Raw genomic sequence first — 20,405 nt, 5'->3', positions numbered from 1 at the left:
CTTTTCCTTTTCCTTTTCCTTTTCCTTTTCCTTTTCCTTTTCCTTTTTCCTTTTCCTTTTTCCTTTTTCCTTTTTCCTTTTTCCTTTTTCCTTTTTCCTTTTTCCTTTTCCTTTTCCTTTTTGTTCTGTTGCAGACTCCCTACTTCCCCAGTCATCTCTGATCACAGAATGGCCTGAGTTGGAAGAATCGTGAAGCTCTAACCCCCCTGCCATATGCAGGGCCACCAGTCTCCCCATTTAATACTAGACCAGGCTGCCCAGGGCCCCATCCAACCTGGTCTTGAACACCTCTAGGGATGGGGCATCCACAACCTCTTTAGACAGCCTGTTCCAGCACCTTGCCACTCTCGTAGTAAAGAACTTCACTGTTGTAAGCCTTGTGAAGACAGCACCTCAATTCAGACACCATTTTTAATGTTATTTTACTACTTGGGAATCTGAGCTGAAAAAATGTATTTTCTTGGCTGCTGAAAAGATGTAAAAGCAAGAAGTTAGGGATGTGGTAATCAGTGAAAATAAAAGTCAGTGCGTGAGAAAAATACACAATAAATACAGCCAGCTGCCACTGGGTGGCTCTCCCTGGAAAGTACAGACATGTGCCAATACAACTAAAATAACCAGACTTCTGTAATACCTCGGATTTCTGCAATTTTTCATGGAACTTTGTTACAGTATCAGAAAATCCCTTAGTAGCCCGAGTGGTTTCAAATTTATTATGTTATGTTGGCATATTCTGAAAAACTACAAAAAGAGGGGAAAAGACTATCTATTGCACAATCCTGTTTGCTAGATGAAAACTTTTTCTCTGATATCTTGAAGCCTCACCACCAGTGATTAACAGTCAGTAAACCAAGAAGTAGTTTAGCAGCACAAGATGTGATTTAGTTTGTTAAACCTAAAAACTCAATAAAGCTAAAAGAATCAATACAAAATTAGAATGTGTATCATGTGGTAGGCTCTTGTACAGGTAGGCAGTGTTACAGCCTGTTTCTGTTGCCATTGGATATAGCATGGAAGTTTTATAATTAACTAATTCTTATTTTGGAATTACACACCTAATCTTGGTTTATGAAAGAGTCCATCCAGACACAGAAGAAATCTGATCAGTGGAAAGCCATGAAGAAATCAGCAGCTCCCTGCAGTGTCAGCAGTGATACTGCATACTGCAGTGAGCTGGTCCTGTGGAGATGAATGGTATTCTTTGTCCTCAAGGCACAGCAGATGAAACAAGCTGCTCCTCTCTACAGCTGGGAATTGCTGAAGGTTAAGCTTATTAAATTTGGAGACCTGCTGAGAAGGGAATGAAGAGCTCACCCAAAGGCAAAAAGTCAGAAAAAGGTTCTTGGGAGAAGAAAACCAAGGGGAAGAGAGAATGGCAGGCTGCACCCTGCTCTGGTAACATTGGCAAAACAATGTCAGCATCCTCTTCTAGGACTGTGTTGTTGGCTGCAGGAGTCTCCACTTCAGACACTGCACTGTACAAAATAAACATCATATATTGAATAAAAAGTGGAAATACACCCCAAGCAGACAAAGAGGTTCCTGATATGTCTTACCAAGGATCTAATTCTGACGCCTTTCTGATACATAGGGTGTAACTGCTTAATTAAGTGAGCAGATAGGAGTAACCATTTTGGACGTGTGAAACAAAGAATGCATTGTAATACAATGTGTTCCAAGAAGCTGGTGTTCCTGCAGTAGGAAATTATCTGTCATTATGGAATTGAGATACAGACTTAAGCTTTTTTTATTCTGCAGTAGCATTTAAGTGTAGTGATCTGGAACAGCTGCTTAATTTATTTACAGCCAGAAGTACATTTGCTACATGCACTGAGATTGACAAACAAAGAATGATAATGAAGGTATATTTTTCACCTTGTTTCCAGAAATATTTAGATGGTTTTGAGCATTTAAAGAAGTTTTCAGAGCATGCAAAGCATTAAACAAAACTGAAGAAAGAGAACCTGCAAATCTTGACATTTTACTTGGGTAATTTGAAACTCCATGGACTTACAAAGAAAGAATGTATCTTGGGGAAAAATGAAGGAAAATAAAAGGCACTGCTGAATTTCTTCTGTGCAAACTGACTTTTTAAAAAATGGACTAGTCCAACCACAACACAAATTCTATGGAAAGACCAGAACTGACTGATGTCTTTGCATCCTAGAAAGCTTAAAAAATGACCACGGAGGACTCTGCAAGGTACAAGCACAACAGGTATAGCTGCTGATAGTCCATTTAGTCAAGTTGGCTGCTGAGATGGGAAATAATAAGCTCCATTGCTCAAAGAATAGGTACAGTTTGCTTTCTGAACAGCACAATGCAGTTTCAAGCTGCTCTCTGCTGCTGACTGAAATGCTCCAATGTTTGACAGTATTTACTGTGTACTTCAGTCTCAGTCAGTATCTGTCTATCAATCTGTCTATACATTGTGGATCGCCTTTTATCCTCTTTTGAAGCCAGAGGTGTAAATAAAGCTGGTGACATTTAGATTTTTGTTGTTGTTTTTGTTCACAATTATCTGTTATTGAATTATCTTTCAAAAAAGAAGAAAAAGTCTCTGACTTTTTCACAGGCATTGTCAATAAGAAGAGGCCGTCCAACCCTGAACATTGCCCTTTGACACTTTACAAGCCACTTGTGAATCATGTACTACAGATTAAATAACAGGGCTTGTATACTTGTGTGCCTGTGCATAGTTGTTCAAGGAAACCACAACATACTCTCTGCTGTCGGTTGGATCACTTGTACACTAACGTACTTCATTTGGAATGCACTAGTGCAGTGGTATTTATAACTTTTGGAGGAAAAATATAGGTAAAACAATTTGACCACTCAAGGTTAAAAAAAAAATAGGAATGAAGACATGTTGAGATGGAAGGGAAAGAGGGAAAGACCTCTGAACTGTGATAAGAGCAGTCTTCTAATTTGTGTAAAAGAGAGGAGAAAAGAGCATGCACTTGGTGCATACATACCTGCCTGGATACACTAACAGGAAAATTGATTTATTTTCTGCACTTATTCATACTATTGATTTTAAGAAAAGGCAATGGAATAAGGGTCCTCTCAAACACTCCCCATTTATAATTTCTTGAACAGACATTTCACCTACAGCTGGCAGGCTGTTAGCTGCCTCTGAACTATTTGACAAAGCAGGCCCAGGCTAAGCAGAGATTTATACTAAGCTTCTTTGGTGGAGCAGCTCACTTAAAGCATTTCTCTTTTTTGAGGATGGGAATACATTCCTGATGAACCAGACTTGCCATTACATCCTACAAACAGTAAATGTCCTTTGACCCTTCAGGAATACTCCAGCACCATTCACAAAACCTGGTTGTCTTTCATGCATCTCAAGCTCAGAGAGTGAACTCCACTTGTCCAATGAATTTTAACACTCTGCCCTTGATAAGAGATGCTGTCTGCCTGGATCTAACTGCAGGCACTGAGGTACTGAGTGCATGCTGGGTCTAACCTTCCTCATGACAGGGTTTGCAGATACTCCAAAAGCAAAGCCTCACTAACCAGCTAAGCTGTGCTGTTTTGTGGAAGCTGAGACGTCAGAGATCTGAAGACAATAAAATAGAGCTGCTGTGTAGTGCATTTCTGCTTTGACAGGTGTATTTGGTATGACATTCTTGAACTAGATGTCTTGATGTGTCTGTTAAAAATAAAATGATAAATAATGGTTAAAATTGGGTGTGCCAAATATCTCCAAAATATGAGTACTTTTTCTAGCATTGTTCAATTCACTAGGGTTTTGTTGGTTTTGTTTGTTTGCTTGTTTTATATAACAGTTAATAAGGAGAAGTCTGGTTGCATGGACTGAATGTGTTGCAATCAGTTATTTATACACAGTTTCATAACAAAGTTTCATTTAGACATAAAAGAGGAAGCAAGTCAAGCGTATTGAAGTTCGGTCAGTTATAAAAACCCCTCATCTCCTAAGGGACTTTCTTTCTATACTTCTGCTATAGAGGATTAGAAGTAAAACACGTCATCTTAGAAGTGCATTTGAAAAGGAAATAAAAACAGAAGGTTGTGTTTTAGGGTAGGATAGAAAGCTTTAAACTGACTGCAAGACAACCAGTATTCTGTACTGCTCTGCTGCTGATCTTCAGAGGTAAGTACCATAACATACTATTTGTACATAAAGATCTGAAATAATTGCTCTTGCTTACCAAGGTGGCTTGGTTTTGTTTGTATGGTATCACATCTGGTAGCTGGTAAAATGAAGACACGCTTCTCCTGTGTGTTCTTAGTGCATGTGTGTGTTTGCAAAGCCCCAGCCACCATCCACACGCAATTTCTGCTGCCTTAGGAAACAATAAGAGCATTTCAGAAGTGCTGTCTATCTTCAGAGCCATGACTGACTGTGTCTGTGAATGTAAAAAAAATATGGATTGATCTTCCAATCTTTCTAAAGACTCATAAAGTCATACCAAAATAACGTACTTCAGAATACTTTTAAAGGGAGTCTTATCAGATGTATTGCTTTTGTCATAATTATGGTATTTTTCTTGGTCTTTCTTTACATGGTAGCATGTTGTTCAAATAATCTTAGAAGTGGAGTACACTATTTGTAGACTAGAAATAGAAATAGGCACCATAACAGATAAAATGGGATTTGTATTAAAATATGTTCACAGAAAAATGTTGAGACCTTTTGGGGAAAACAAACAAACAAACAAAAAAAAAAAAACCCACCCAAAATAAAGACATTTTGTCCTTGTATTTTCCTGATTTACAGCCAATATTCTGGTTCAGTACAAATCCACAGCATGACATGTATGTACACACAATATGCACATTTTGCACTCCTTTTTTTACATTCTACAGCAGATGAGATTAATGTTTCAAGGCTTGTTAATGCACTGTTTCCTCCCTCTTCTTCCAGGCAAGATCCTTCAGCATTTTCTATCTGCCATTTTCTATCTAGCTTTACTGTTCATTCTCTTCTGTTCCAGAAAGTGTGTTCTCTTCTCTATCCGTCCCTTGTACTTCAACTGCTTAGATACAAAACATGTCAGTCCAAATAGTTCAGTCATAGCAACAGCCGACAACTCATTAAAATAAAAACAGAAATCTAGAAACATGACATGACTTCCCCCTTGAAGAAAAGCACAGTGTAGATCTACACTATAGTCAAGTTGCCCTTATGAATATGGAGCTTGATCTGTTCCTGCTTCATTTTGTATTAATGCTTACAGTTTTTTTGTATTAGATGTGAAATGCTATCAAATAAAATAGACAGTGTCCTAAATATCTCTGTGTAGGTATAGATGATTAAGGAAGGGAAGAGTGAAAAGTGATGAATTAGGCTTGCCTTGAACAAGGCTTCAAGGAACTTCAGCTAATAAAACAGAATTAGATGGGAAGTGATCTAAGAGCTCAAGAAGCTCTGTTTACCTCATAGAGTTTTTGCTGTATTTTTATGGAAGCCTGCCCCACAAAACTCCACACAAAACATCAAACAAATATTAAAAGATTATTTTTAAATGAGAGAAGCCAGCTGCTCTTGGAGGTCAGTGGGTAGACATCGGTCAAACAAGAACATGCAACATTACAATAAACATATAAAGCGTATTGCGTCTCTGGGGAAAGTAATACACAGGATTATAATCCTCTCAAACTTTGTTCCCCTCAACATTCCCATACATCCCTTGCAGGAGAGGCTCTCCAAGCTTTCCTGCATCTCTTGAGCTATGGAGTTGTGAGTAAAGATGGGCTGGGCTCAAATTTTCTTTTGAGAGAAGACAAAAGGACTGGAGCTAGAGAGCTGTGGGGAGGGAGCACGAGAGGCTTAGCTCATAACTGCTACTGTTGCTGCCAGAACCCTGTGGGGCAGCCCAGTAGGTTCCACATCTTCTGTAGCAGCAGGGAGAGGAAGATACATGCACAACGGGTAGCATTCCAATGCTTGCGTAGAAACCCCTCTTTGCTAGTCCTCTTCTACTGTGGGCAAAGTAGGACAACTCCAGCCTCAAAAAACAGCCCCCATTGTTTACCCAAGCCAGCTCTGGACACTGGACATAATCTCCATGAAATAGGGTTCAGACACTAAAAATCCTTGGTTTTGTGCATTAAAAAAAGGCTACACTTATCCATATGAACAGCTAATTTCACTACCTTCTTCACTGACCTGATTTCCTTATGCTGGCTTCCCAGGAGCTGGTAGAAGGTGACCTTTGAGTCCTGCAGCATATGCAGGCTCTCTGTTCCAGCCTAACCTGCTTGTCAGGGGAACTCTTGCATCCATGTGCTGAAGTTTGAGGTGAATCTCAAACTCCTATGAAGGAATTGGTTTCTCCCTAGACTATACAAGTGTCTGTTAAGATTGAGAAAAAATGTACCAACGATGGATCCACAGGGTTTGGCTTCCCTTGAGACAGAGACTTTAATTACAGTCCAATCTAGTAAGTCAGAGAGAACTTACTTAAGCAATACTGACAGCTTAACTAAGCAATGCTTAAAGCTACACTGTGCTATAACTTGAACTGAACAACACAACTTCAGTACAGTTCAGAGTCTCATTCAGAGAGCTGAAAGCCAGACATACTCCATTTCAAAACAGGCTTGTCTCTTCTGTGAGCTTACAATTTCCTCCTTTTGTGTTGCAAAAGAATGTACTTTTCCCTATGATCTGTGATCCCAGCTGGCACCATGCTCTTTCCATTCTCCCCAGCAACTTCTGATCATGCTCAAGGTTTTTATATAGGTCACCATTCATCACATAACTTTGCGTACACCTCTCAGGCTTTCCTTAAGCTTTTTGTTTGTCCCGAGCCAAGAACTCCCATTCTATGTGCTTGCTTTCAGACTCTAATATGAGGTCTTCAAGCAAACAGTGGCACCATCTCCAAGCATTATATTCCAGCAAATTTGCTGCCACTTAGAAAATAGTAGCAATATCACTGTATTCTCCACATAGCTTTAAACATTCATCCTGCCTTCAGGCTTTTATTCCTCTGAAGAACTGAACAAAAGCCCCAGGGAAGACAATATGACTTTTCAAGAGCTTCTGAGAGTGATAAGGGCTATGATAACATAGCAAACACTGTAAGTCAGACAGCCTTCTCCCTGTGCTTCCACTGCAATCTGTGCTTAGGTAAGATGCAGATAGCTCCCACTGCTGATGCAGTGTCTGCACAAGGAAATATCTGCTTGTTCAACTCATATGCAAAGTGCATCAGATCAATATTGTAAACAGGACTGTTTTTCCTTGTGTAACAAAAGTCACGCAGTTATTTTCAGGACAAGAGAAGCGAATGTCAAATTTAAGGACCATGAAACTCAAAATATTGAAAGGCAGTAGATACAGCTCCGATGCACTTAGAATCTTAGTGTATATACGTGTGTACAGTACAAAAGGGGGATTAAGAGAAGGGACACAAGAAAGCAGAATTAATGAGAACTGTCATCCCTGTCTCATATAAAGTACAGGAATTAAGGGTGACCCAGCTGAGTGCCCAGCCATCAGCAGTGATGGAATAATGTGACATGGCTATATATTATTAGGATCAGAGAGACACACGTAGCTCACTTAGCATTCCAGCTCTGAACACTGAGCTCTGAACACTGACTATCAAAATATCAATTAGATTTCCTAGCAGTTCTGTGAGTGCTGTCAGATGAGTGCCACAGCCCTTGCAACCTTCCAAGGGTAGTCCTGTAACTCCAAGAGCCAAGTATATAAATCCTAAGCAAGATGGGAGCCTAATGTTTTTGAATTTGCTATTATTCCAGTCTCAGACTGTGTGCTCTAAACCTCTGAAAACAAGTACTGCAGAAGGCAGCATGAAGAAATGAAACCAGCAGTTTCATTTCCTTAATGCATCACCTTATGACAGAAACAAGATACATCTGGGCAGTAGGAAAGACAGACATGTCACATGCTACCTGAGCACACGTGGCTTTGTGCATTTTGGTTAAAAAGTGAATAGGCCATGTGTTATATTTTCACTCATTTCTCAGAATCAACATTAAAAGTATGTGTGGGAATAACTGCATAGCAATTTCATGTTCAAGACTGCCTAAGTTAGTGATAATTTGACACTAAATCTCTCTGGCCCAGGGTGAGCAAGGGAAGGAAACAGCTTTTGCACTGCACAAGGAGAAGGAGGAGAGAGAGGTGGGCTTACAAGCTGAGCAGTTCAAGCACTTGGGTAAGATCTCTGTTGTGGTACTTCATCCACAGCTAAAATCTAAAGCAAGGCAACAGCAAGGTACCTTAAGGAATGCCAGGCCCCAAATAAGTATGTTGTTTTTTTGCCTCTCGTGTAAATAGACTATATTTCACTAAATGCTACCTGTTGGTGCGAAATCCCACATGACTTGCAGCAGCAGAGGGGCTCCAGGGTCACCAAAGTGTTTGGATACATTTAATTTTCACAAATATTTCCTTCTGAGGGAAGTTTACTTTTCTTCCAGCTGCCTTCTTCTTAATGTGGAAATGATTTATTTCCCTTCTGGAGAAAGTATCAAGCTGTTTTCTTGCCAACATCTGCATAAAGTCCATAGTCAGGATTTAGCCAACATTTATTACTACTACAGCATTTGGCACTAGCAACTGTAGCACAAGAAAAGTCTGACTAAGAAATGAAAATTTTACAAAATTTTCTTTTTCAATCTTGTAAATGAAGAATCTAACAGTCAACAACAGCATGGAGTAGTACAGCATGTGCCAGAGAGATCCCACCTCCCCACTCACAGTGTGAGGCATAGTGCTCCTTCACAGCAGGTGCTTTGAGAAATAACTGGGACATATGCTCAAATGCTGCACAGACAATACCCATAAGGATTAAAATGATATGAATGGATTAAACAGTAAGTGAAAGAAGTAATCACTGTTTACACAAAGACAATCTGTTTGCTTCTCTATCACAAGATACTTTGTACTAAGGAAAAATCTATCTATGTAACTAAGATTTATGTTCTCTTTGCTGGACCACACAATTTCTTTATGACATCTTTCCTATGAATCATTTCCTTGACATCTGTTTAAATAAAAGACACAAAGGTGGACTTAAAAACAATTATATGGCAGTGGAATAGCTTAGACTTGGGCAGAACATATGGTGACATGCAGAGACATTTCTGTTCCTGCTAGTGAGTCTTATTTGTCATTGACATCTATACAGATTTTGAAACTGAGCTACCAGGAGAGGATCAGTGGCTGCTAGAACCAAAAAGATGATTTCAGAGCTTATGAATGCATGCCTCTGAAAAGCCTTGCTTATGCCACTGACATTTTAATGTCTAAAAACTACAGACAATTATATCCAGCTTATCATGGAATCATGAAATTGTTTGTGTTGGAAGGGATCAATAAAGGTCATCTAGTCCAAATCTCCTGCAGTGAACAGGGACACCTACAGCTACATCAGATTGTTCAGAGCTGCCTCCAGCCTGGCCTTGAATGTCTCCAGGGATGGGGCATCCACTACCTCTCTAAGCAACCTGTTTCAATGTCTCACCACCTTCACTGTAAAAAAAAAAGAAACCAACAACAAACTTTTTCCTTATATCCAGTCTAAATCTTTCCTCTTTTAGTTCAAAATTATTCCCCTTGTCTATCACCGCAGACCCTCATAAATAGTCTGTCCCCTTCCTTTTTATATCCCCCCGTCAGATAATGAAAGGCCACTATCAGGTCTTCCCTTCCCTTCCCCTTCTCATCTCCGGGGTGAACAGCCCCAGCTCTCTCAGCCTGTTGTTCCATCATACAAGAGTTGTTCCATCCCTTGGATCATTTTTGTGGCCCTGCTCTGGGTGCACTCTGACAGGTTCATGTCTCTCAGGTACTGAGGACTCCACATCTGGATGCAGTACTCCATGTGAAGCCTCACCAGTGCAGAGTAGAGGGGCAGGATCACCTCCCTCACCTGCTTCTTTTGATGCAACCCAGAATGCAGTTGGCTTTCTGAGCTGTGAGGGCACACTGCTGGTCCAACTTGCCATCCATCAGGACCCCCAGGTCCTTTCTGACAGGTCTGTGCTCCATCCTTTCATCCCCCAGCTTGTACTGACAGTGGAAGTTGCCACAACCCAGGTGCAAGACCTTACATTATTTGGCTTTGTTGAACCTCCTGATGTTCTCTTGGGCCCACTGCTCAAGCCTATACAGGTTGCTCATGCAAAAGTAGTAAATGCTAATTTCACAATCTGAGAATTTTTTGTGAAAGGGGAACCACACTTGCAGTCATTGATCAGTACAGAAAAGACAGAGTTACACTCTAAATACGAATCTAAAATTAACTTAGTTCAGAAACAGATGACAAACCAAACACAGTAGAAGTTGCTTCAGAGTATTTGGAAAAGGTGGGGAAAACCCTTGGCTTCTGAACTGAAATCACAAGCAAAAATATGCATATTTAAGCGTGAACTATTACAGCAGTTATTACTGCAACAAACCACTTGCTGTTCCTCTCTTCTGAACTCACTTGTCTTTGGATGGATTATTCATACAGGCCCCTCAAAGAAAGACACTGAGGCTCTGGAATGTGCCCAAAGAATGGCAACAAAACTGGTGAGGGGTCTGGAGCACAAGTCTTATGAGGAGCAGCTGAGGGAGCTGGGAATGTTCAGTCTGGAGAAGAGGAGGCTCAGAGGAGACCTCATTGCACTCTACAACTTCCTGAAGGGAGGTTGTGATGAGGAGGAGTTTGGTCTTTTCTCCCAGGCAGCAAACAGCACCTGAGGAAATGGCCACAAGTTGTGCCAGAGGAGGTTTGGATTAGACATAAGGAAGAACTTTTTCTCTCAGAGGGTGGTCAGGCACTGGAATGGCTGCCCAGGGAGGAGGTGGAGTCACCATCCCTGGCAGTGTTCAAGAGGCACCTGGATGAGGAGCTACAAGATGTGGTTTAGTAGCCTGTGGTAGCAAGGTGATGAGAGGACAGTTGTACTAGATGATCTTGCAGGTCCTTTCCAACCTTGTGAGTCTATGATTCTATACCACATGCTATGTTATACAGAATATACTTAGACGTGATGGAGTTAACATCACAATAGGGAAACAAATCAATTATTTCACTACATCTCTCAGAAAGACAGATGCTTGTTAATGCCCAAATTGGAAAGATATCTCTGTAGCTAGTAACAGAACTGTGATATAGTTACCACTCAATGACTTGGTAATAAACTAATGATTTCTTGTCATTTTCCTGTCTGCTGGTGGTTCCTTTGCTTTCTTGAAGGATGCTGTCAGAAGGTTACCTTTACAGAATTGCCTACCTCTGTGAAGACTCTGAGCTCTGCACCAGCCAAGCAGTGGAGGAAATGGTGTATGAAATGAGGGCCATTAATTGTTCCTCCAGGGATGAAGCACAAGGAAAAAGCCTCCTTCAGAGATGCAGATCTGCTGGCAAATGCATTTCTTCAATTCACTCTAGAGGTAGCAAACATAGCAGAAGGCAGAAAGACAAACTCCAGCAGCCCATGCAGCACCCACTGCCTGAAGGGCAGGTGTCTCCAGCTATGGATGTCTGTGAAGGGCTGGCAAGAAGAGACACCTACCTGGTTCCATCCTCCTGCAAAAGCATTTGCAAGAACTACAGTGATTTGCACATAGCTGGGGACTGCGTGGTGCCTATTAGCTCAGTGGCAACCGATTTTACCTGTGACAGTGGCATAGGCCCCTTCCTGGAGTCCTCAGAGATTCCTCCACCTATGGAGTCCATGCGGGTCCCCCCCAGCGAGACAGGCCGCAAGCAGGCTCAAGGCTTCTCATCATGCTGGCGCGTGACAAGCTTGGTGCCACACCAGCAGCCCCTCTCTGACTCAGCCCTCAACGACTACCTGGAGCAGAAGCTGATGGAGCTGTACAAGCAGTACATCATGGACAGCACAGCCAACAGGGCATCCCCCACACAGATCCTGGCCTCAGAGCTCATCATGACTAATGTAGACCAAATCAGCACACAGATATCACGAGAGAGGAAAATGGAGACCACCAAGGCCAAGGACATTGTCATCAGCCGCTTCTTGCAAATAGCCAGTGAACAAATATTCTCAGAAATTAGCACACCCAGTCTGCATATTTCCCAGTATAGCAACACTAATGCATAGTATTAGAATGTCTGCAGCTAGAAAGCTCTTACATTCTGAAAACTCAATTTTTAGTTTTTTTTCTTTTAAGGCATCTTTCTGCTTCATAAAAATTTATTTTCTGTCTACCAGTTAAACCTCCCAGCACATATTAAGTAAAAATGTCTGTACTGCACAGATGTCCCTCTATCACGTGCCAGATGGTATATAGTTAAAAAAAAAAAAAAAAAAAGTATTCCCAAAGACTTATTTCATTGAGCCATAGATATTAAAAATATTTTGGTAGAAAAATGACTAGGAATGTATGACACTCTTCCAGGTGTTCTCCTTATTCCCCCTTACCTGACATCTCATTTCAACTTTCCTTCCCTGAAATCTGCCCTACTACCTGAGGGCCTGCAAGAAGCTATCACTTACAACACTGAAAGTATGGGGATTGCAGAGCCACAGAAACAGAGAATTTAGTCTCGCCCACCTCCTGCCCCAAACAGCTTCACTTATGTCACCCCTTCATGTGTTTTTATAAATCATTTGTTCCTAATGTTATCAAGTGATAGACACTTCAGAGTTTATTCTATACTAACTCTAATTATTCTATTGGTGTCTTCCTATTAAAACATTTCTGCAAGCAAAAACTCTTTCCAGACAGACATCATCAGTGGGAGCATGCATGTGTAGCTGCACTGTATGAACTGAACTTCTATGGTGGATGCTGGTGACCTATGCCAGACAGATACCATATTGGTCAACAGCCTGCATCTGTGGAGTGGCCACATGGGATAGTGGTGATAATAAAATGAATTCTACTTCATCTTCGCCTCTTTTTAGGAGATTCCAAATTGAAAAATAAAGGCTAAGTCAAAGCCTCAGTGATTAGTGTGAACAATTCCTTTGACCTTTGGTCAAGGTCAGCTGAACCTAATATATTTCTAATAGAAAGGTCCTTTTGTGTAAAACTTCAGCTCTTAAGAAGAAGAAAATAGTAATTTGCTGCCTCATGGACAAGGATGGTTACCTGATTTGATATGTAAACACACTGGCAATGCCAATCCATGATTGGCTGAATTTCCAAATGTAAGTATAATGTAAATACTAATTTATAATGTAAATATTCATCAGATGTTTTTATGTCAGTGATTCAACTCTGTTGTTTTGTGTCTTTTTCTTTTAAATGTGAAGCATGCATTTATGTGTATTTCCAAACAATGTAGTGTAGTAAAAATCTCAGTTTATTTCATAGCTGCTCTCTTCTCAAGGTTACTGGGATAGCTCAGTATACTTTCTTGCTTGTACAGTGAAGGGGTATCTGAAAAGCTGTTACTGTATGATCATTTCATGTGTGAATCCGGAGATCATACGTCTGTTGCCATAGCAGCCTACCCCAATACTATCATTCAGCAATACAAGATGGATAATTCTTGGTTTACAGTATTTCTGGAAATCGATCAAATGCAAGTTACAAATAGGAAAATGATATTTGGAAGGGAAACGTCCAAAGTAATGTGTAGTTACACATATACACCTGACGCCTCAGAGGCCATACTTGATTCTCAGGCTCAACTTGACTCACTGCATACAGAACATACTGTGTGAATAAAGTGGCATTTTATCATCTATGACTCAGAAGGTGTTGATTCTTCTAACTAGCAGGGCTGTGACTGAGAGCTACAGGAAACATCTGTTTGCCACAGCCTCCATTCTGAGAACAGATTTAGGAAATAGTAACAGCACTTGGGGAACAGGGGCCGAGCGGCTTGCCCACAGACCGTTGTGGAAACGTGGTCTCATTTACTGGGCTGACCCTTAAGCTGCTGTTTCACAGTGCTGCAGTCAGATTTGGAGCTGGGTATTATGAGGAAAGAGCTACTTCTGCCGTACACTTCAAAGCAGTGCAGACAGATCTTCTGTGTAAGAAAGACAGCAGTGCTGCTGCATTCAGAGGGCACGTTGGATATTTACATGGGATTGATCAATCAGTGGCAAATCATTCATATGAGCTTTTTCCTAAGCAAATTGCTTAGTATGATCACACCTGCTTTCACATAAAGGTCCTACTTCGTGTTTCTGAACTGATATTTGTGAATTTTATTCATGGAACGGTAAAAATCATTGTGAAAACTGATTTATTCTGGAGAGAGAGCATTCAACCACTTCCTCCCAAAACATGACTATTTTCTTTTCTTCTGCCTAAGAATTAATCTCCATTTCACTTTGAGCCCTGGCACGTATCTGTTTCTCACATGAATTATACACCATCCACAGCAGCAAGTAGCTCTTGGATGTAAGGTGATTTTTGCATAAGCAAACAAATATTTCTTACTTTCCATTGTGCTCAGATGAAAGTTCATTACAATGTCTGTTGTCCTTCCATTTAAAACTAATATTTCTCTGCATGAGTGCCTCTCTAGGTGTGCCTGTTTCCTGCTAAAAGCCCTTGGATAGCAATTAGGCTGCTATTACCATGACTCAGGTTGTTATCTAAAGCGATTACCATCTTCTCTCTGCTTCTCCCTCACTCCCTCCCCTCTTCTGCCTCAGGGTCAAACGCTTAAAGAGAGAGATCCCAATTATTTTAGTAGCTCTGTTAAATAATCAATTCTTAGCCAGGGGCACATCATTTCTGGACACAGGCTTATCATAGTGTTGGTGGAGTCCCAGCAGCTGAGGAGTGTGGTTTGAAAGGACAGCATATAGTCTGTCCTCATGGTACTTCCCAGCAGCAGAACTGAGTGACTGAGGCCACTTGAGAAGGCAGAAAGAAGTAACAAAGATTTCAGTAAATAGGTTTTGACCAACTGCCAAGAAGCTAATCTCAGAAGGACAGTTTATAACTACCTTCAGCATATTCTAGCAGCTTCCGCCGGCATTTTTTACGGAACATGTTAGTCACTGCTGGTAACATGACTCTTAGCATTTAGAAGTTTTATTGTTGATATATAGCGCAACTGTGCCCCTAGGAGTCCTAGGATACCACCACAGGGCCACCAGACAGGCCTGGGAGCTTCCTGGAAGGCTGGGTGTGCAGTGTGAGCAGCACAATCCTCAGGGAGGAGAAAAGAGGGAAAGGGAGGTTTGTGTCACAGGTTTGTGTTCGGGCTTATCCCTTGTGCCAGCTCTGCTTGCTTGCTGGTCTTGTGCCAGGACGTGATGGCCGGGGAAAGGAAATGGGATATAAAGCTCAGGCTGAGCTTTGTGCTGAATGTGAAAGCAAGCATTTCACGCTCCGATTGGTGTGTTCAGAAGAAGAGAAAAAGCTAAGCACCTAAAACTGGAATACATGAAGTTCTGCAGCAGCTGGGCGTGCTGCTGGAGCTTCAGAGCCAAGAAAGCTGCTAGGGTCAGGCTTGGGGTAAGATGAGGGCACTCTGAGGTCTGGCTCATTCCTACTCTATGGACCATCCACAGCCAGAGCAAGGGCTGCTAGTCAGGGCCTTTCCTTCCCTGAGCCTCTTCCTACCATGGCTTTTTCTCAGAGACAGGACCATCAGAGATGGTCTATCCACTAGATGTTAGTCTGGGCTTGGGGACAAAGTGGTAAAGGGACTAAACGTTTTGCCACCACGCCTATCAGAATTGCTGTAAAATGTTCGTTCTAGTGTGGACAGGGGAGAGGACACCTTGTCCTCCTTGGGGAGGGATAATCACTAACTTAGGGAAATGACTGTGCTTGAGTGATGGACTGGCTAAAGATTTTAAGCCAATACCCAGATATGAAAGGTCTGTTGCTTATTGGTGGAGCTAGTGGCTTGCCATGAACCTCACTAAGTGCCTTTTGTGAAGCTAAGAAAAGACACTGTGTGCCTCTGCCAGCTGCTGTGCAGCCACTTTGCACCTGTGCTCTCAGAGCACAGCATCTCCCACAGACTGATACAGTGGCTGTGAAGTGTTCAGGAGAGGCAGGAGCATCTCCAGCCAAATTAATTGCATACAGCATCTCTGCTTGCATGAGCAGGTGGGGCTGGCTTCAGCTCAGGGAGAAACACAGACTGAGGGCCACGTTATTCTGGATAAAAGCATCACTGTCATAGAAATGCCTGCCTAAAAATAACTAGCATGTAACAAACCAGAATTTTAGGTCAAAGTGGAATTATTCAGTGCATTCTAACACTGCTTCTGCTGTATCAGAAAGAGCTGGTTTGCCATCTCCCTGCTGTTAATACTGACAGGATTAGGGTGACTTTTTCAGAATATTAAGCAGGCTTTCCAAGAGCTGAATGAAGCTGTGCTCCCAGTGTTTGTTTTCAGACCTTCTTACATCTCTGCCAGGGAAAAGGTCAGGTGAACTACCTTGTCTGAAGTGGAAATGCCCTTAAGGAGAATTAGAAGTGCCTCATTTTGAATTAGCATCTGATTACTGCTGCACTCTGTGGTGCCTCCAGCATTACTTTCCTGCTTTTTGCAAAAGGCTGATGACCGAATCCTCCTACACTACATGTCCCCATGCCAGAGCCCTCAGGGGTTCTCTGAGGCCTCTCTCCCTCTCTTCCCTCCCCCTCCTACTATGCAGCCTTGTCTATGGTGGTTGGCATAGTCCCACAGCAGCTCTGCAGCCACGCTTCCCTGTTGCTGCAATGAAAGTAGGAGGACTTAGGTAACTTCTGTTGATGCAAATTGACATTTTTCATGTTTGAACACAAACTCCTTTTCCTAAAATTACATATTCTCTGGAAGCTAGGAGTAGAACAGAAAAAAAAAAAACAACCAACCAAATCAACAATCAAATCAAGTGGTAGATATTTAAACACTACCACTCTAACACAGGTAGCAAATTTCTAATCATTTCTAGATAAACACTGCTCATCAAAAGAAAGAAGCATATGAAGCATTAAAGGCAAACTTAGCAACAGTAGGATCACCTGTTTTAAGAAAGAGAGGTTAGGGGTTGCCTGTGCTGGCACTTTAAACCAATTAATCTCGAGGTGTTATTGACCTATTTAGCAAAATCAGGCTGAAGTGTCATTCCAGAAGCACAATGCTTCTGTACAATTTGAGAAAAAAACCTGATCTGTGGAGCAGTCAGTTTTGCATTAGTAAAGTCATATTGAAAAAGCATAGCAGGTTTCTTTTAGGTCTGAAAAGTTCAAGCAATGCTTTGATTATTCAATTATATGAACCTAGAATCTATTATTAGTTAAAAGCATAGTCTAACAGGTAGGAAGAAGACAGATTATCAAAAGACATATTTTCAGAAATCAGCACTGATGAGGCCAGCAGCTGACCCTGAGAGGATCCAGGCAATCACAAATCACTGTGAATTAAGTGCTGAGTATCAGAGTGTATATAGTGCAGTTTAAAAAGTGGTTGCTGCTCATGCATCCATCTCTGGGGGAGTGAAGTGACTCAGGAACTGTAGGAGGGAGTGACAGCTCTTAGCCTCGGGATGATTGATTTTTGCTGATTCACAGATGAGAAATACCCAAACTGCATCTAGAAACATCTGTTCCTGACTTCTTTAAAAAAGGCACCAAATATTCCTTGTTTGTGTCACTATGACCAGCTTGCATTTCTTCCCAGACCACAGCCATTTTTAGTACTGAGGCGCTGTGCTGCCCCAGCACACAGAGCAAAGAGGCCTTGTGGAGTGCAGTGTCCTTCCATGTCTGCGTGCCTCACTGAAATCCCTTGCCCTGGTTGTACTGCTGCTCACCTTCCTAAGTGCCTCTCTCCATACTGAGAAATATGGATGACTGTGGTTCTTAGTCCCAGCATCTTCTAAAGAAGGGACTTCAGTCTTCAAGGAGGGACTTCCATGCTTGACAAACCATGGTCAGGACAACTTCTTTCTTAATGTTCACAGCCAGACAATGCAGATCCCCTTATCCTCATTACTGCATGCATGCATCAGAAGCTCCTCACCTTCCTTCTGTAGGAAGAATCAGAAAAAATGTATGCTGAAGGCTGTATGCAAATTATTTGGAAATATGCAAATGAAATTGCTGCAAAGACATTCTGTTTCTTATAAAGCTGTGCAGGTCATGGCAGACAGATATGAAACTGAGACTAGGATAGAAAATTTGCAAGGTGTTTATTAGCAGGAAAAAAAAAAACAAAACTAGGGGAGGTTGCTTTCAACTCACACAGTTACTTCTGCTTTGCTTCAGACTGTCTTCTAAAACCCACGGTGGTAAGTTTATAGTTTAAATTCCAGTGAGGCTACCAATTCTTAGTAGACATTTCCTTTAAGAACTTCTCAGTATCCTTGATCTGTCAGCACTCGCTTAATTTAATTTCATTTCTCTCAATGTAGACTTTTTTAAAATATTTTTTTACTTTACACTTTTGGTATACCCCTCTGACCTTGCAAACTTTTAGTGTGTTCTTCTTTGAAATAAGGGTACCATAAATATATCAGACAATTAAATCAGTGATATACTGAGAAGTTATAAGTTGGCTTTTTGTTCTTTCTTTCTCCTTTTAATTTAGGCCTCACCAACTGAACCTGAAAAAGAAGCTAGAGATCTAGTCATTGGAAAACCAATTAAAATGAAACAATTAGAACAATATGCAGTTTGTGGAACACAACTGCTAACATTTTGTCTGTTAGTCTATGGTCTACTGCAAAAAAATTTCCATGGTGTCCTTTGGACACACAGAAACCTTAAAGATTTGCACAGAACATATTCCTGTGGGCCAGAAAAAAAAATGGAGAATGACAGTTGCTAGAATAATATTCACTAAGTCAACCTGAAACTATTAAAATAATAGATTCATCCTTCTGTAAAATAACACATTACTTCCCAGGCAGGAACATGATTATTTCCTAATGACTTCATCATAGATCTAAAGTACTGTGTAAAAGTCAATTAATTTGATGTCAGTTGTCATTACATGCACTATAAAGGTTATTGAACCATTTGTGTATTCAAAATAGTGTATTGTGCTAAAAGTTCAAAAGCAGTTGTAAGAAGATAAAATAGCTAGATAAAAAGTGACATTCAGTTTGTATCCCAGCTGTGTGCTGTGAAATAAAGTTCCTCAGTGACCTGTTTCTTCATTCTGCTCATGCCATGATTAGCAGTGTATTGGAAAAATCCATGATGCATAGTCATGCAGCCTCTGATCCTTATCTAGGAATTGTGATCGGCATATTTTAAACTGCAGTGGAGCAAAAGAAAATGAAAAAGAATACGTGATATTCCAAATAAAAATTAAAGAAGGTATGTGAGTTTTATCACCTTTATTCCAATTAACTAGCACTTTGATTTGCAAGTCATAAACTACTCAGTGGACTTAGTCATGAAACCCAGTGCTATTTGGTTTAAGTGATGACATCACATGAAAGACTTTAATAAAGAAAAGAAGGCAAATTTTCCCACTAATTTGATCAAATTAATTTAATTGAACAGTAACTTCAGTGACATGTTTGTGAAGCTGTGTGTTTAGGTGTTCCTACTTAAACTTCCGAACATGAGACATCCAAGTCTGCTGATTTGGTTGGTAGCATCTATCTGTGTGTCTGTTGTTATTATCGTTATTTTTATTATTATGATGATCCTCCATCCCTGGAGGTGTTCAAGACCATGCTGGAACATCCTGGGCAACCAGATCTAATGGATGGCAACCCTAACAATGACAGTGGTGTTGGAATTAGATTATATTTAAATCCCTTCCAACTCAAGCCATTTTATGATTCCATGATTCTATTATTTTGCTCTTGATAGATGGGATAAGGATAGACCGTTTAGGAGAGACACTGTATTTATTTTTATTTATGTTTCATGACATGGAGACAGGATAGCAGTGGAGAAATTAAGTTAGAAGAATGATGTGGTCAAAACAAGGAATTAGAAATGGAGTCTGGGAGAAGATGTGAAAGGCTGAGAAAATGTGTAGTGCTTGAGAATGCAGAAGTTGAGAGCTTGGCTAAGAACCATGTGTATCTGTTGATGGACTGAAATTGGAAGTGGTGTGCAGAATAAACATAGAAGAGAAACAGGTGATAATGGCAAAAAAAAAAAAAAAGTGGAATTGAGTGTTGATTTTCTTTTTCTTTTTCTTTTTCTTTTTCTTTTCCTTTTCCTTTTCCTTTTCCTTTTCTTTTTTTTTTCCTGAGATATTTTTTATCATTAAAGTGAAGAGTTAGAGAATTTTAGGGGAAATGAGAAAGAAATGATACCAGAGACATAAAGCCTTGGAAACGAGGAGGAGATTAAATTAAAAAAGTAAGTGAACGTGTAGGAGAATTGCAGCAAGGAAAGGTATATTGCCCTGGAACCTGAAAGGTTGAAATCTAATTTTGGGGGGGGATGAATAGTGGTTCTGTGAAAAAAAATATAGGGGAAATAGGAAAAAGATGGCAAGGAAAATAACATGTCTGGAGCTTTAGTCCAATGAATTGCAGAAGTGGAGTCATTTAGCTA

General features: G+C 40.7%; 1 protein-coding gene across 1 annotated transcript; it reads left to right on the top strand.

The window, feature by feature from the left end:
- Window positions 1-4,074: 4,074 nt before the first annotated feature.
- On the top strand, window positions 4,075-12,236 carry TASL (TLR adaptor interacting with endolysosomal SLC15A4). Its single transcript, XM_042868231.1, has 2 exons — window positions 4,075-4,120; window positions 11,196-12,236. The coding sequence occupies exon 2, from the start codon at window positions 11,197-11,199 to the stop codon at window positions 12,064-12,066; it is 870 nt and encodes a 289-aa protein (XP_042724165.1). The 5' UTR covers window positions 4,075-4,120; window position 11,196; the 3' UTR covers window positions 12,067-12,236.
- Window positions 12,237-20,405: the final 8,169 nt, after the last annotated feature.

The sequence above is a fragment of the Lagopus leucura genome, unplaced genomic scaffold (genome assembly GCF_019238085.1).
Source record: "Lagopus leucura isolate 7727_CA_CO unplaced genomic scaffold, USGS_WTPT01 Super-Scaffold_100001, whole genome shotgun sequence".
In the NCBI taxonomy this organism is placed as follows: domain Eukaryota; kingdom Metazoa; phylum Chordata; class Aves; order Galliformes; family Phasianidae; genus Lagopus; species Lagopus leucura.
The sequence above is the reverse complement of the archived record's forward strand: the minus strand, read 5'-3'. Positions and strand labels throughout refer to the sequence as shown.